Source organism: Myxocyprinus asiaticus, chromosome 30 (genome assembly GCF_019703515.2).
Source record: "Myxocyprinus asiaticus isolate MX2 ecotype Aquarium Trade chromosome 30, UBuf_Myxa_2, whole genome shotgun sequence".
Taxonomy (NCBI): domain Eukaryota; kingdom Metazoa; phylum Chordata; class Actinopteri; order Cypriniformes; family Catostomidae; genus Myxocyprinus; species Myxocyprinus asiaticus.
Window position 1 is genome coordinate 20,366,810 of NC_059373.1, and position 16,119 is coordinate 20,382,928.

The window sequence follows — 16,119 nt, forward strand, 5'->3', positions numbered from 1 at the left end:
AAAAATATATTTTCCACATATATACACTGTAGATCTCAGTTGTTCATACATATCGGCATTATAACAGTCATCGGCCACAGGAATCATCCAGTAGTCAGCGACCACTACCCTACTAAAAATCCCTTCTTTTAGAAACCGATGATGAAATTCACATTTTTAGATCAAGTATAATCACTTCCATGCACAAATAACCAAAAATAGAAACTCTAGATGACAGTTTTGGCAAGACAAAGCAAAGCCCTAAAAATGTAAAGCAGAATCATGCATTAAAAAATCATTATGAATAAAGTATTAGTAAAATAATTCCAAAGACCTTTATTTTCAAATGACTGTATCTGTCATCTGAGTGTAAAATGTGAACAGGTGCAACACATAGTAAACAAACATTCAAAAGATGTCTGTTTTAAATTCAAAAACTGCTATGAAATGTATGGAACGGTTATGTGGGATCTTTGAAATGTAATGAGCAATATCACAGAATACATTGCAGTGTGCAAAAATACAGTGTCAACGTACAAATATTTACATCATATTTACATTCATAATGCAAGAAAGACAATAACATTGCTGACTGTATTTATATATACTGTAAATACTCTTAGTATTTTCATTAAGCCAGTTGCTACAGAAAAAATGTTTTCATAGTTCTCATTCACATATATTCTTTTGAAGATATAAAAAACATCAGTGCTCAGCACTTGTGAAAACTGCAGATTTTGTTTGGATAGAATATAAAAGAAACAATTATCTAAAACAAAAGAATGTGTGACAGGACAGAGAAAAATGTGAAAATTTTGTATGTCCAGCACACGTGAATAGCCATCTCTCTCTCTCATTTCAGCAGACTCAGTGTCGGAGCTTCAGGCACATGTTTGATGACTTCGTAGATGGTGGTATGCAAATCTGAATCGAACCGTGCCAAAGACCTGCAGGATGCCTGGAAGACACAGCGAAGATATATTAAAACTGTTCTGGGGTAAAACTGCTCATGCAATAAAGCAAGCAATCATCTTTCCATCCCAGTGTCTTCACCTGTGTTGATTCCATTTTCCCAGGTATGGAGACAAATTCATAGATGCCAAAGTCTTCAGTTGCATCTTCATGACCTACAAGAACATAATTCAGATTATGGCCGATATTTCATAGTACAGAGCTATAAACAGGACAAAGTTTATTCACTACATATAATACACACACTATTTTAAGTAAAATACAATTTAATCTTTTATTTTTTTCTCCCATTTTCTCCCCAATTTGGAAAGCCCAATTCCCAATGCGCTCCAAGTCCTTGTGGTGGTGTAGTGGCTCGCCTAAATCCGGGTGGCGGAGGACGAATCTCAGTTGCCTCCGCATCTGAGACCGTCAATCTGCGCATCTTATCACGTGGCTTGCTGAGCACGTTACCACGGAGATCTAGCGCGTGTGGAGGCTTCAAACTATTCTCTGCGGCATCCACACACAACTCACCACGCACCCCACCAAGAGCGAGAACCACATTATAGCGACCACGAGGAAGTTAACCCAATGTGACTCTACCCACCCTAGCAACCGAGCCAATTGGTTGCTTAGAAAGCCTGACTGGAGTCACACAGCACGCCCTTAGTAAAATACAAATATTAACAGACAAAGATACTCATTCTGTACTGTATTTAAAGTGATATATTCTCAATATGTACAAATAAGACAACATATAAATCTTTTTTTTTTTCATCTCTTTTGCTAATTGTAACCAGAATAAACATCCTGTTTATTTTATGTAACTTTTTTTTACTAGTATCCTCTTTTATAGTAACAAATGGTGTAATATGTATACTTTTAAAAAACAGACAGTATTTGTTTATGTAGCCAGGAACCAAGCCAGCTTATGCTAACAGAAATTAAGCAGATATGATTATAGCAGTTGTAATGTTAATGGACTTGGGGATGTTGTTGGTACAGAGAGGCTATGTACACATTACAGCTTCACAACACGGGTATATTATAGTCTGAGGCATGCCTACCGGAGCGGTGCAGTCCTCTCTGCTCTGTCATAGGCCTAGAAAACAATCAATCAATGAAGAAATGTGGTATGTATTTTGCAAATCTTTCAAAAGCTGAATAGATATTTTCTTACCGCCTGTACATAGTCTTTATCACTGTGGAAAAAGGATAAAAAGTGAATACATATTATTGCACAAACAAAATGGGCTTTTCATGGCCTTATGCAAATAAGTTCAAAATTTGTCTTGTTTCAGTGACTATAACTGATTTGAATAAAGCCTGAAAAACAGAACGTTGATTACGTGCACACTAAGATTCAATTTGTTTAAAAAAGTACACTAGAGCCAAACAAAACTTTTCAAAACAACTCTTAATTGTTTTACACAGTAGTTTAGTAGAGCTTTGGTGAATAAATGATTTGGTCAAATGACACATTATTGAGGAAAAGGCTGAATATCAATAAAAGACAGAGTTTAAATTTCATACTTCTTCTTGGATGGCAGCTCTTCCTTAGGAGCACAAACACCATGCACACAATAATGCACAATGAAGCAACTGTAATCAAAGTCAAGGGAGACAGTGAACTCCCTTCCTGAATATGTTTCTCTCTTCCTGGAAACAGATCGATATATCAGCGTTACAGGTTATATTTTGCTATACATCATTTCTGGTCTGTCATCTTCATCTTATTTTTAAAAAAAGAAATTAATTTCTCAAAAAGACACTTCTATTCTAAGTCCATACTGCCTGTATTCACAGCCTGTAACGACTGGTAAACAATACGAACATGTGCTGGCCTCTATTTACTTTACAATGGAACAGCAAGACTTAATCACAGGTAGGACAGATATGCACTAAGCAACTGGGAAAAAAAAAGCTTGCCATGACCATGCTTTCTGACAATGGATGGGACAAAAGAATAACTAACAGAACAGACTCAAAACTAACAATGCCAGTTAATCTGAATGTATTCTGTATTGTCACTGAATGTTTCCAAATTAAAGGAGCAGTTCACCCAAAAATGCATTATTTACACACCCTCATTGTTCCAAACCTCCATGACTTTTTTTGTTTTTTGTTCCACGAAATGCAAAAGGAGAAAAATTTGAAGAAATTTCTTCATGAATTTGTTTGGTTCTGGAAGAGAAGATCAGTGAATAAGGAATTAAATATTGGTCACACAAAGCTATTGTATGGCTTTAGAAGACTGCTACATAGAGCACAATTCATATTAACTACTTTTATTCTTGGACGTATGTCCAAAAAAAAAAAAAAAAAATGTTTGGAACATTGTGAGAGTGGAGTGAGTGAAATTTTTATTTTGGGGTAAACTATTCCTTTAATGTGCAGATCCAAAGCAATAGGTGACCACATACATACCTTTGCCAAGACTGGCCACCACCAGAGTGAACTTAGTCTCATCCTGCTTTTTTGTCACATTGTTGAATGCTCTACACAAGAACTCCTTAGCTTGGGCTAGCTCATAAGATGTCACTTCAAATCGTGTACCAGTCATGAGAACCTCTGTGCCATTCTTTGTCTTTGAGATCCAGACGCAGGTGTTGGGAGGGTTTGAATCCGCAAGACACTCGAAAAAGACCAGTTCCCCCGGGTTCACTGTAAACACCCCTCCAGTTTTCAGACCCTGGTCAGAATTTACTGCCAGGTTATAGGGCCCATCTAACACATTTGGTAAAGACACACACACAAAACAAAAATACTGTATATATATATCCATCCATCCATCAATCTAAAAACTGTATAGATTCGTAGTACTCAAAGTAAGTATTGAAACCTTCAATCTTCATAGTTTTTTTATTATTATTATTCTTTTTCTAAACTTTCTGGCAAGGCTTTGTCAAGCCAACACCAAAATGTTTATTTCTTTTTCTAGTATATTTGAATAAATAGTTTAACCGTTGAAAGCCACCTTCAATGTAATACAGATGATATCATGTCATGGTAGATCACATTTAACATCTGACTTACAGTACAATGTAAATAGCAGTTCATTTTCCGGAAGAAAGAGGAACCTGCTGGACAGTTTATGATAAGGCTGCAATGATTTACACACAGGGCGATAACCGATGACGAATGACTGCGATTCCAGCTCATCTGTAGTAAGTAGATAGATAAATAAGATACTCACAGAACACACTGAGATCAGTCTGTTTGCTTAGCTCAATGCTGATATGGTTTTTGGCCTCACAGATGTATTGGCCGATGTCTTCTTTCTTGACAGGGTTTATAACAAGCTTGCCATGGTCTTGTGAGAATTTATGCCTCTCACTTAGGCCTACCAACTTGTTGTTCCTCAGCCATTTAACCTGAACATTTGTTCCACTTTCAACAGAGCAAGTCAGTGTTACATTGTCTCTGTCTTCCACTAGTTCTGAGTCTGGGGTCTTGCTAATGATGGGGATGGACACAGGCACTGAAAACAGAAATGATAAAAAATAAAAAAAAAACTGAGACAAAAATAGATCTACAGTACTGTGCAATACTCTACATTACTTGTATCAGGGTGGAATATAATTCAATTCAAAAACTCCATTTATTATCTGTACATGTTGTTAATGTGGCATTAGTTGTCAGGACAAGACATCAAATACCCCATTAATTCAAAATTCATTAGTTAGTTTTCTGGCTTTAAGTCCATGTTTGTTAGCTTTGAGGCCATCTATATGCTGCTGTACTCCTAAAAGTTGTCCAAATTAACTTTTAACAGATATTTGCCTTTAAAATGTACTCTTTCTCAACCAGGAAAAAGGACTGAAAATATTGATGACTCATCTTGCACTCAGGGGTGTATAGACCTTATTATTGTTTTTTTAATGGAAATGACATAGAGGCTGTGAGGTATAGACTCACCATCTCTTCAATGGGCTGTACTGCAGTTTAAAGTGTTTTTGGATCGCTCCGCGGACAAAACATTGATAAAATATCTGTCCAAGAACATTCAGTATACAAAGAACTCCAGACAACATGATTTGTGGAAAATCAGAAGTGATCTAGGAGCTTTATACAGCTTTATACCATTCGTGCCATTGAAGAGACTGTAAGTCTATCCCTCACAGCCTTGTTGTCATTCCCATTAATAATCAAAGATGGCGCTAGCGTGAATAAGGTCTAAATAAATATTTGTCCAATCAGCTGCTCTTTTGAATGAGAATGCCCCTCCTCTAAATACCACCTGCTACTGACTAGCAATAGCAAGTAGCAAATTAAGGTTGTGACATAAACTAATGCCTATTGGCTTTTTTTAACGGGTGCGGGTGCTTTTGTATCCCCCACCCAACTTTCCATTTCAATAGGAAATATGTCAACACTGGAAAGAAATCTGCACTTCACACACCATTTCATGGGGTCTTTAACAGCACTGGTAACCACATCAATATCTCCTGTATGTTCAAACACTAGAAATGCTCAAAAAGTTTGTACCACTGACTGTGACTTTGACTGTCTTCGTGACAGTCACTGGCCTGGAGCTTCCTGAGAAAATGATATTGATCTCCATCTTGTATTCCCCCTCTACGTCCTCATCCAGGTGCTCAATATACAGTGAGACGTCAGGCAGGTTGAGTACTGTATTGTTCTTTAGGCGCATATTTAGGATAACATTGCTCTCAGTGAAAGTGACCAAATGAGTGTACATGGGTTTAGTCTTGTACCAGGTCCCCTGGAATGTTGCATTCTGGGAACTGAAATGAGTCTCCACTTTGAGGAGCATAGAGTCCCCCTTTCTCCCATGCTGTGTGGGCATCACCGAAATGTATTCAGAGTCTGTACCTGTTCAATAGAGACTGTGCATCAGAAATGTGTGGCTTGGCTTAATGTTAAATGATTGTGCAATAAAAATAAACTTGATTATTTTAAACTGCTTTATCTATTGTTAACTTGTTGATTATTCAGAAATCGTTTTCAACATTTGTGGCTTACTGTTGATTATTACAAAAAAGTATTTTGACTCTTTCCTCATTTATTAAAAAATACAAAATAAAATAGTATCGGGGTCACAATAAGGCACTTACTGTACAATGGAAGTGAATGGGTCCAGTCCATAAACACTAAAATACACACTGTTTCAAAAGTATAGCAACAAGACGTGCACATTATTTGTTAACATGATTTTAGTGTCATAAAGGATTTGCAGCATTACATCATTTACCAGATTACAGGGTTTACTGGCGTTACATCATTATGGCAACCTAGTTGTAATTATGGTTATAACTTTTCACAGATAAAGTTATCATGTACAGCACAGGAGGCTCATGCTACTCTCCGTGACCCACGCACAACTTACCACGTGCCCCATTGAGAGCAAGAACCCCTAATCGTGACCACGAGGAGGTTACCCCATGTGACTCTACCTCCCTAGCAACCGGGCCAATTTGGTTGCTTAGGAGACCTGGTTGGAGTCACTCAGCACGCCCTGGATTTGAACTCGCGACTCCAGGGGTGGTAGTCAGCGTCAATACTCGCTGAGCTACCCAGGCCCGGCAATATTGAAATTTGAATATTCCGGGTTCAATACAAGTTAAGCGCAATCGACAGCATTTGTGGCATAATATTGATTACCACAAAAATGAATTTTGACTTGCCCTCCTTTTCATTAAAAAGAGCAAAAATCGGGGGCCTGGGTAGCTCAGCAAGTAAAGACGCTGACTACCACACCTGGAGTCGCAAGTTTGAATCCAGGGTGTGCTGAGTGACTCCAATCAGGCTTCCTAAGTAACCAATTGGCCCGGTTGCTAGGGTGGGTAGAGTCACGTTGGGTTAACCTCCTCTTGGTCGCCATAATGTGGTTCTCGCTCTCAGTGGGGCACATGGTGAGTTGTGTTTGGATGCCGTGGAGAATAGCGTGAAGCCTCCACACGCACTAGGTCTCTGCATTAATGCGCTCAACAAGCCACGTGATAAGATGCGTGGATTGAGATTCAAAAAAACTCCTAAGTGTCTTCTTTCTCTTCTTTTAGAAGAGACCATGATTAGGACTGTAGTCTAAAGCATTCATGCTAAGCACTCTCAAATGAACCTTAGAGCACCCTCAATTGCAGACCAGGGCAAACTACTGCCTGCGAGTCAATTTATCAAGAACCTTTTTTATTAGATCTTTCATTTATCTGGCTTTGGGTCCTATCACGCATCCACAAGCTTTTAATATGCTCAGGGTTGCCAGATAATTGATGCAAGACCCCAATCATAGATTTATACTTGCACAAATTGGAAATATTTCACCTTGTCATACTTAATTTATGCAACCATGTATGCGAGTGTGAGCTTTCTCTCTCCTCTTCGAAAAAAATAAAATAAAAATCTTAGTGCTGTCAATAGAGCAATATTCTGCTCAAAGAAAAGTGTGATGCAGCCACTCCGTGGCCATTCGTGAGGCTGCGTGTGCTGTTTAGTGTCAAGTCTGCGAGCAAACCTTTTCAGTGATGAACTTTAGTAAAATCCCAACAGATCTTCACACGATTCGCACAAGGAGGGGACATGCGAGCAAAACCAAGTGAGAGAGGAAAATGTTTGTTCTTTGTGTTATTTGTAAAATGCTGAAGTCCCTCACACCTGTATGCGAATGTTACTCTGGCAGTAATCATTTATCAGTGTCATGCAGCCTGTTTTATTCAGTTGTGTGCTGAATGGGTTGCCAAATAAACCATTGACGAGACCCACATCATGACCCATGAGCATGTAAACAGGTTGATAATGTTTTGAGAATAAAACAATTTTGTCCACTTTGTGGCCAACATTAAAATAAGCCTTTAGAATCTATAATTTCTGAATATTTTATTTTACTATTAAACCAGACTCCCAATGTATAGTGTTAAATTGAATACTAAATTACCACTGCTTTGAAGTACGGTAAAATAAACAATTAATAATTATACTCAGTCTTAATCCAGTTTTACTAACATGTGATAGAAACGTAGCAGCAAAACTTCAAGCAATCGCAGAATGGTCCCATCAGAATACACTTCAGAAAATTGTGCATCATTCATTGAGTGCATGAGTGCACTACTAATTCTGGGCTTAAAAGATACAACTATGCAGAAATTTGTATCTTCTCTCTTCCAGGATCTACTTAACGGCTGATGTAGTCCCTAAATAATCACCAAAAAAAAAACAAAATAATCGCACACACCTGCTCAATTGAATATGTGAGACTAATACTGTAAATTGGCAAGCAGATTTCCTTGAATCCCAGCAAACACACAAAATGCTGCAACAATGTATATTATAATCTGCAGGTGCAGCATTTTGCTGTCATTTTCAATGAAAGTTCATGAAGCGATAATAAATAAAAAACTGTTCTTTAAGTTGTTTTAGTAGCATTTAAACATGATTTAATCTATTAAAAAATGTGTAATTACGACACACCTACACTTTATACAGAGCACCCCCACTATTTTCAGAAGCACCCTCAGTGATTTTGATCTGGAACCGGACCTGTAGCTGGCTAACATCTACAGATACATTAAATTATATAGCCTAGATTTTGTAGGTCTATTCTGGGTACAAATTTCATATTGCTTTCTCTTTTTTACCCTTTGTTTTATTAACTACTTGTGCAACCGTAGGCACAGTTGTTTATATGTGTGTGTGCTTGCATTCCTTTATTTGGGTTTGAGTAAAGCTCATGTCTGGTCTCTTCCATATTCTTACTTTGTTTGTTACTCAAAATAAGTGTTTGGCCATTGGCGCCAAAGATCTCTATGATCAACTAAAGCTTACGATGCTTTTGTGAAACGCAGCCCTGATCAGTTGGGCAGAACAGAACCGCGTTAAAACCTGCAATGTTTCTCATTAACTGTGACTTCACTGATCGAAACATTAATCTAAATCCTCTGCTCAGAGCAGTTTTCCTTCTCATTTTAGTTCACTTGGACTCTTCATTTAACTGTATAGCCAAAAAGGAAATTTGCAGTAAGACATAATCTATCCACACATAATCTGCTGCCACAAAATTCTGTGTCTCCTTTCTATTGCAGTCCAAATATCTGACTCTGTATCTCATTAGATCGTTACATTGGATTTATCTGCATCGTTAATTAGCTCATACACCTATACACAGGTCTGCAGTTTAATCACCACTGTTGTCTCCCACAGTACTCTAATGTGGGCAAATATTTACCAGCTTCTCTGAATGATAGCATCAAACATGAAGTTCTCTCTAATTTGTCTGAACTGGTCTGTGAGCAAACACTCAGGCAGTGATGAATAGCTGCTGCGCATTACATTAAGTCATAGAGATCACTGAGACAACAATTTGTGCACTTATAAAAGAAAAACATTGTCAGGGAAGCATGTATGAATAATCCTAAAATTATGCTACCAAGACAACTTAGTGGCTTCTACTGTAATGCAAACTAACATCTCTTTTTTCCATACACTAAATCCTTTCACATTTAATGGTTCATCCAAAAATGAAAATTATGCCATTATTTGCTCACCCTCATGTTGTTTCACACCTGTATGAGTTCCTTTTTTCTGTGAAACACAAATGAAGATGTTTTGAAAAATGGATGCAAAAAAAGATTTGAGAGCTATCACGGAGTGGCTAGCACGGGAAGATTTTCAAGTTAATTTGGTGTGTTCCTCATAAAAAGCTATCGTATGGCTTCAGAAAGCTTGAAATATAGCACACAAGTCATATGGACTACTTTTATTGATGGTTTTAATTTTTTGAGTCTCGAGAGCATCCGTCCCCTGTTCACATGGAAAGGACAGCCTGGTCTCATAGAATCACATTACTATAACTACATTTTTGCAAAATTGGAAACGGCTTTTTTACGGGAGACAGGGATTTTCATGCCATGCCCCAAAATTGTGGATCTCATTACCTAGAGAAATTGGGGAAGAACCAACTTTAGGCACTTTCAAATATAGTCTTAAGGCTATTTTTCTTTAGAGGGGCTTTTACTTGATCTTTTTGGTGTGGATGCATTTTGTAAATTTGTACATTGTGGTTTATTATGTATGCTTATAGATAAAATATTGTATATATTTTATATTGTTGTATTTGGTTTTAAATTGTAAAGCACTTTGAGAAGCAACTTTTAAAGGCACTATATAACATTAAAGTTTACTATTATTTATATTTCTATATTTATATTTATTTATATATATGCATTTGGCAGACGCTTTTATCCAAAGCGACTTACAGTGCACTTATTACAGGGACAATCCCTCTGGAGCAACCTGGAGTTAATTGCCTTGCTCAAGGACACAATGGTGATGGCTGTGGGGATAGCCTGTTTTGTATTTATGTTTTAATGTCTCATTAAACATTACTCCAGCATACCTAAAATCATTTCTGCAGAGCTACGTTCCCACCAGAATCCTGCGGTTGGCTAAGGAATGGTGCCTTATTGTACCAAAACACTTTCCCGGACTTTCAGTTTCATCGTACAATGTTGGTGGAATGACCTTCCCAACTCCATCCATGAAGCCGATTCACTTTCTGTCTTCAAAAAATGGCTAAAAACACATCTTTTCCATGAGCACTTAACCAGCACTTTAATCTGTCTTGAATACTACTATTCTGATGCTAGTGAAACTTTGTAATAGAGCACTTTTCATACCACTGTCTCCTTAAGATGATTTGCTTATAATGTATTCTTCTTTTGTAAGTCGCTTTGGATAAAATCGTCTGCCAAATGAATAAATGTAAATGTAAATTTTATATGTTTGCATTACATAACCAAAAACATTTACAAGCTTGTTTGAGCTAAAGCAAATAGCATTGTAGCTCAACTGATAGAGCATTGCACTTGTGATGCAAAGGACTGGGATATGAGTCCTGAAGAGCATGCACGACATGTGGACATATGAATTATCCAGAAATTACATTTACTTCTGCAGTTGTGTTTTTCATCTCACAATTAGCTTTTTATGACACTATTGGTTAGATTTTAAGGTTAGGGTAGGGAAGTAAGTTATGTTGATTTAAATAGGGCCAATCCTTATCGGTTTGGAGCTAATTTTTACACACTTTTAGCACCAAACAGTGAACATTTCACCTAGAAACTGCCGCAATACGTATAAGGAACCACGTACAGTGTTTAGAAAAAATGATGCCACAGTCATATAATTTTCATGAGATCAGACTCAGACAAGAGTAGCACTAATATTCTCATTTTGTGATCCATGGAAGAAAGAAAGTAAAATGGGTTTGGAATGACATGAGGGTGTATAAATGATGATGGAATTTTCATTTCAGGGTAAACTATCCCTTTAAGTATAAGATTTCTTTTCCGAGGAGTTGCGTGGTGCCATGCGGGGGTCGGATATGTGAACGGCGAGCTCTGCGCACTTTGCTAGTTTTTAATTCTTTTTGTGTCTTAAACCGGTGAGATTCGATACACCCTGCTACATAACTGTTCTATGAAGTCAACATGTCAAAGAATTCAAAATCCTCGGGCTCTGTAGATATTAAAATATTAAAAGACACTTATGTGCTCAAGCTGATACCCCAGACAGGGCCGCAGACCAGGGACTCAGTTTGGACGGTGCAGTGGGAGAAATTCAACGTCAATTGTCGAGCATGTCTGTAATGCTGGCGAAGGTCGTGGCAGACCTGGAGGATCTTGCTGTAATACGTCGATCAATCACTGCGATGGAGATGAAATTCTGAGTTGGTTACAAGAATCGGGGACGTCGAGAAACGGATCGATTATCTGGAGTCATCAGAGAGGGAATTAGCTGCTAATTCGCTAGCGACCAAAGTAGATTTGGAATGCATTTGGGAAAAGCTTGAAGACCTTGAGAATCGTAATCAGCGAAACAGCGTCCAAATTGTTGGAATTCCTGAGCATGAGGTAGGCCAAGATATGGTAAAATTCCTAGACGAGCTCTTTCCGGGTCTGCTGACATAACAGGCCATAAGCAGAGTTCCGGCTCGGAGATCCGTGGAAGGAGACAGGCCCCGATCAATTCTGGCCAAATTTCTGAGATCATCCGATAAAGATCTCGTGTTACGTGAGGCGAGGAGTAAAGGAAGGCTTTCTTGGAAGAACCACAACATTTTCTTATGCAAGCCGCTGGCCGCTGGCACCCCTCATGATATAATATTTGGAGGAGACTTTAATCTTTTGATGGACTCAGTCCTTGATCATAGTGAAGTAAAAGTGTGTAAGCCCCCTAGAGCAACATTGACGCTTCACAGGATGTGTAAAAATCTTGGTCTTACAGATATCTGGAGACTTTTAAACCCATCTGGTAGGGACTATAATTTTTTTTTTCATCAGTCCATAAGATTTATTCTAGAAAATATTTTGTTTTTAATATCCAAGTCCCCATTTCATCTGTTGTTGATTCCTCAATTGGAAACATCTTAGTCTCAGATCATGCCCTGGTGAGTTTAGAGGTGTTGCCATATACAGAGAAAAAGAAATCATATAGTTGCCACTTTAATGTATCCATTTTGCAAAATCCTGATTTCCAACAAATGTTAAAGGCTGAAATCAGTGTTTATATGAAGACGAACTGGTCCTCAGTATCCTCTGTGGGCGTGGCTTGGGAGGCACTTAAGGCGGTTCTTAGGGGTCGGATCATACAGTATGCCTCATTCATCAAAAAATCCAAAGCACAAGAACTTGTGGAGTTGGAAGGGAAAATGAAAAGTGCAGAGGCAGAGCTGAAGCGCCGAATGTCGTCTGATGGCCTCAGAGAATTGACCAGATTGAAATACAGATAGAATACTATTTTGTTGCGGAAGGTGGAGTTTTGGCTATTCAGGGCAACACTTTCCTGTTTAAGTAATCAATCACATGATCATACAGAACATCTTAGGTTTTTAAATCCATAAGGATCTCTTTCTCAACGGCAATACCAGCAGTGATGACATCCGTCTCGTCAGCAAGATTTTGCGCTCTTCGCTTTCAAATTACGTCACTTAAAGCGTGATTGCGTCACTCAAGGCCAGCTAGAAGGTCTGGACTGGGGCATATCCTAAAGACCACACCCACAAGAACAAATAAATCAGTCTGACTGGCTGATGAATCTGACAATCTGACTTTAGATGCCTATTCACTGCACTATTGAGGGATTCTATGGAAATTCTGAAGGCCTGTCGGGGTGGAGCTCAGACTCACGCACTGCTTCGGCTAAGGAGCATGGCTTCGGGCATGCGATTTGTGAAACAGTTGTTACACTTTGCTTGTAAGCATCGAGGAATAAATTCTGATTGGATACATTTTTGTTTTTTTTGTTTTTTGCTATTCGTTTGTAGATTAATTAGGAGTTGAAAGTGATTGAAAATACATAGGCAAAAAGGTCAATGAGAATGAAAGGATGAAAAAATATGTATTTATTTATTAGGCATGTTACGCCAGCAGAGAAGGCTTTGCTGGCCCTGAGAAATCGGCACAGGCTGGCGATGCCAATCAGAAGATGGAGACACAATCCATGTTTTTTGGGGGTGTGTTAAGATCCAAGAATTTTGGTTGAAAGTTCAGAGTTGTATGTGTGACGTTTTGAGCACTCAAATTTTACTTTGTCCCAGACTCTGTATTTTGGGTGATGGGGCGGTCATAAATTTGGGGGATAATCACATAAAAAATTGGGTTCTGACCAGTATCATGATTGGCAGGCAAATTATTTTAAGGGGATGGAAGTCGGATGGAGTGCCATCATTTTCAGAGTGGTGTGTGGAAATGGGGAGAGTGGCAGCTTTTGAGGAGGTGGCGAGTAGAAGCCTCGAGTTTTGGGACTTATTTGTTAAGAAATGGGGCAATTATTTTGTGTTTTTGGGGGATGTGGAGAGTGTAGTTTAGTTTAATTATGTATGTTTATTATATTTTCTGGGGGGGGTGTTATTATGTGGGACCACAGGGGTGTCCATTGGGTGTCAGGGTGGGGTTGGTGAATGGGGAGGGATATTAGTGGGGTTTGAATGTGAAATGTTGATTCGTTGTAAATGTGTTGGGTTTTTCTTTGTTGTGTATATATGAATCAATAAAAAAAAATTATTTGCAAAAGATTTCTTTTGCACCATGTTTAAAAAACATGTATTAAAGGACCGACAGCTGTTAATCTGCATTGCGTTGCTAGGCAAGGTTATGTAGCAGCAGGCAGTAGGCAGGTAAACAGTCTCATCCCTCTCTATCTGCCTTGTGCCCTCAACAACCCGGACACGGTCATCTCCACCCATAGTCGCCTCTGCTGGCAGCCAGTGTTGTGCGTTACAATAGATAACTGTGTGGCTCGTGTTATGTGCTAAATAATAAATAAGGACACCCTTATTGCATGCACAAAGAACCAAAGGGCAAATTCGGTGGAAGCTAAAAGTGTGCCTGTGTTTACACCACACTGTAAGCTATGAATACTAGAAAGTGTGTTTGGCCTGTTGTGGTCTTAATGCATCCAAATAAGAATAGTGGTGATAGCAACAGTCACTTACACCAGCAAGACAAGCATTAGTAATTGAGCTATGATCTGCTCCTTATGCATCCCCAAACACAAACACCAGATTATTCACACTTAAAATAATCTAATTGGTAATGCCAACACACACATACACAAAAAACTTGCCTGACCATGAATAATCCTCTAAATCATAAATGTTTGTGCTTTTGTAGTTTTTAAAACAGCATGTGACATACACAAAAGGACGTAGGAACTTCTGCCACATGAGAATGAATCATGCCTATATTTGATATATACTGTATATTATCATGGTTGTATTATTTTATTATTGGTAACACTTTACAATGAGGTTGTGTTTGTTATTATTATATAACTGCATTATTTAAATTAAGCTAAAAATGAACAATGCTTCTACAGCATTTATTATTCTTGTTTAATTTCAACTACTTCAACTACTAATACATTTTAAAAAATAAAAGTTGTACATGTTAACATTAGTTAATGCATTATGAACTACTAAATGAACATGTTTACATTAAGACAATAAATGCTGAAAATAAAATGAAAAAAAGAAAACATTGTTCATGATACCTAATGTATTTACTAATGTTAACCTATATAACGTTATTGTATAGAAATTACATATTATATGAACATTGGAAATTGTACTAATTTGTAACGTAAAGTAAAATAACAAAAGCACAGATTATAAAGTACTGTAACTGTAAGAACATTTCATTCAAAATGGAAATCTGATGTAGGACGTAATCTTGACACTATTTCAGAATTAGAGAATTAAAACCAATCCATAGTTTCACTGTTCTTAGTTCTGCATCACATTTGTGTGTACATAACCATCTATGGTTGTGTTTAGAAAAACAGTCAACGAGATGAATAAAAAACAAACAGCCGACTGTATTTAAAAATTGTAAAGTGTAAATATTAAGTATATGTACATAAAATTGAATAACATTTTGTAGAAAAGAAATAGCCTATATATTTTTATACCATTAATTTAAACTCTGTAAATTTGTTTAAATGGCATCACAAAAATATGACCTTTCTCTTACTCGCTGCAGGTTTTGGTATGTAACATCACTGTTACTGTACCTATTTTAAAGATAAATTAAAAAGTACCTTACCATGGACAGTGAGAAATATGGTGCAAATGAGTAGAAACACGGTGACTTCAACACATTCCATTTCTGCAATATAATATCTAGATGCTGTTTGGCTTGTGACAAGAAAAGGGAACTGGTGACAGTATTTGCCAGGGAAATGAGAGAAGCTCAGGCCCCTCCCACGTGCCATAAGAACACATACACCTGGCCAAGATTCCAAAAGACTGCTGTCACCCTGAGGGCCAGAGACAGCCTCACCGATACACATTCAAGGCGAGATATCCACAGCTTAAGCTCACAGTGTCAGATCACAAATGGAAATTTCTCCTTTTCATAAATTGTAGTAAACAGACACAGACTGCTACAGGTGTGAAACCAGTGCAGACTGATATTCAAGTCCATGACACACAGGGTCATACATCAACACAACACATAGACATGCAAAGTTTCAACTGAAACCACGCATGACCCAAGACAAATATTTTTTTTTTAAAGGGATGATCACACAAACTTAAAGCAAACCTTAAGATAAATAGCTAGAAGTGACACTAAGTTCACAGTTAACATAAAACACAACTCTAATGTATCTCAGAAAACTTCTGAGCAGTTAAGGACAAACGAACTTAAAGGAAAAATGACTCCAGTCTCT

At 37.8% G+C, this 16,119-nt stretch overlaps 1 protein-coding gene across 1 annotated transcript; it reads right to left on the reverse strand.

Moving 5' to 3' along the window:
• Nucleotides 1–300: 300 nt before the first annotated feature.
• Nucleotides 301–16,117, reverse strand: LOC127421479 (HEPACAM family member 2-like). The gene is made up of 9 exons (XM_051664561.1): nt 15,492–16,117; nt 5,422–5,769; nt 4,130–4,414; nt 3,361–3,660; nt 2,467–2,592; nt 2,114–2,135; nt 2,001–2,035; nt 1,033–1,106; nt 301–937 (listed from the first exon to the last, which is right to left on the reverse strand). The coding sequence occupies exons 1-9, from the start codon at nt 15,736–15,738 to the stop codon at nt 833–835; spliced, it is 1,542 nt and encodes a 513-aa protein (XP_051520521.1). The 5' UTR covers nt 15,739–16,117; the 3' UTR covers nt 301–832.
• Nucleotides 16,118–16,119: the final 2 nt, after the last annotated feature.

What these genes read in the sequence shown, in the direction of transcription:
- LOC127421479 (XM_051664561.1), bottom strand. Translation starts at nt 15,738, where the DNA reads ATGTGTATCGGTGAGGCTGTCTCTGGCCCTCAGGGTGACAGCAGTCTT. An exon ending in GGTGGCCAGTCTTGGCAAAG is followed by an intron (nt 2,593 to 3,360) that starts GTATGTATGTGG and finishes ATCTGTTTCCAG; the next exon opens with GAAGAGAGAAACATATTCAG. An exon ending in ATAAAGACTATGTACAGGCG is followed by an intron (nt 2,036 to 2,113) that starts GTAAGAAAATAT and finishes ATTGTTTTCTAG; the next exon opens with GCCTATGACAGAGCAGAGAG.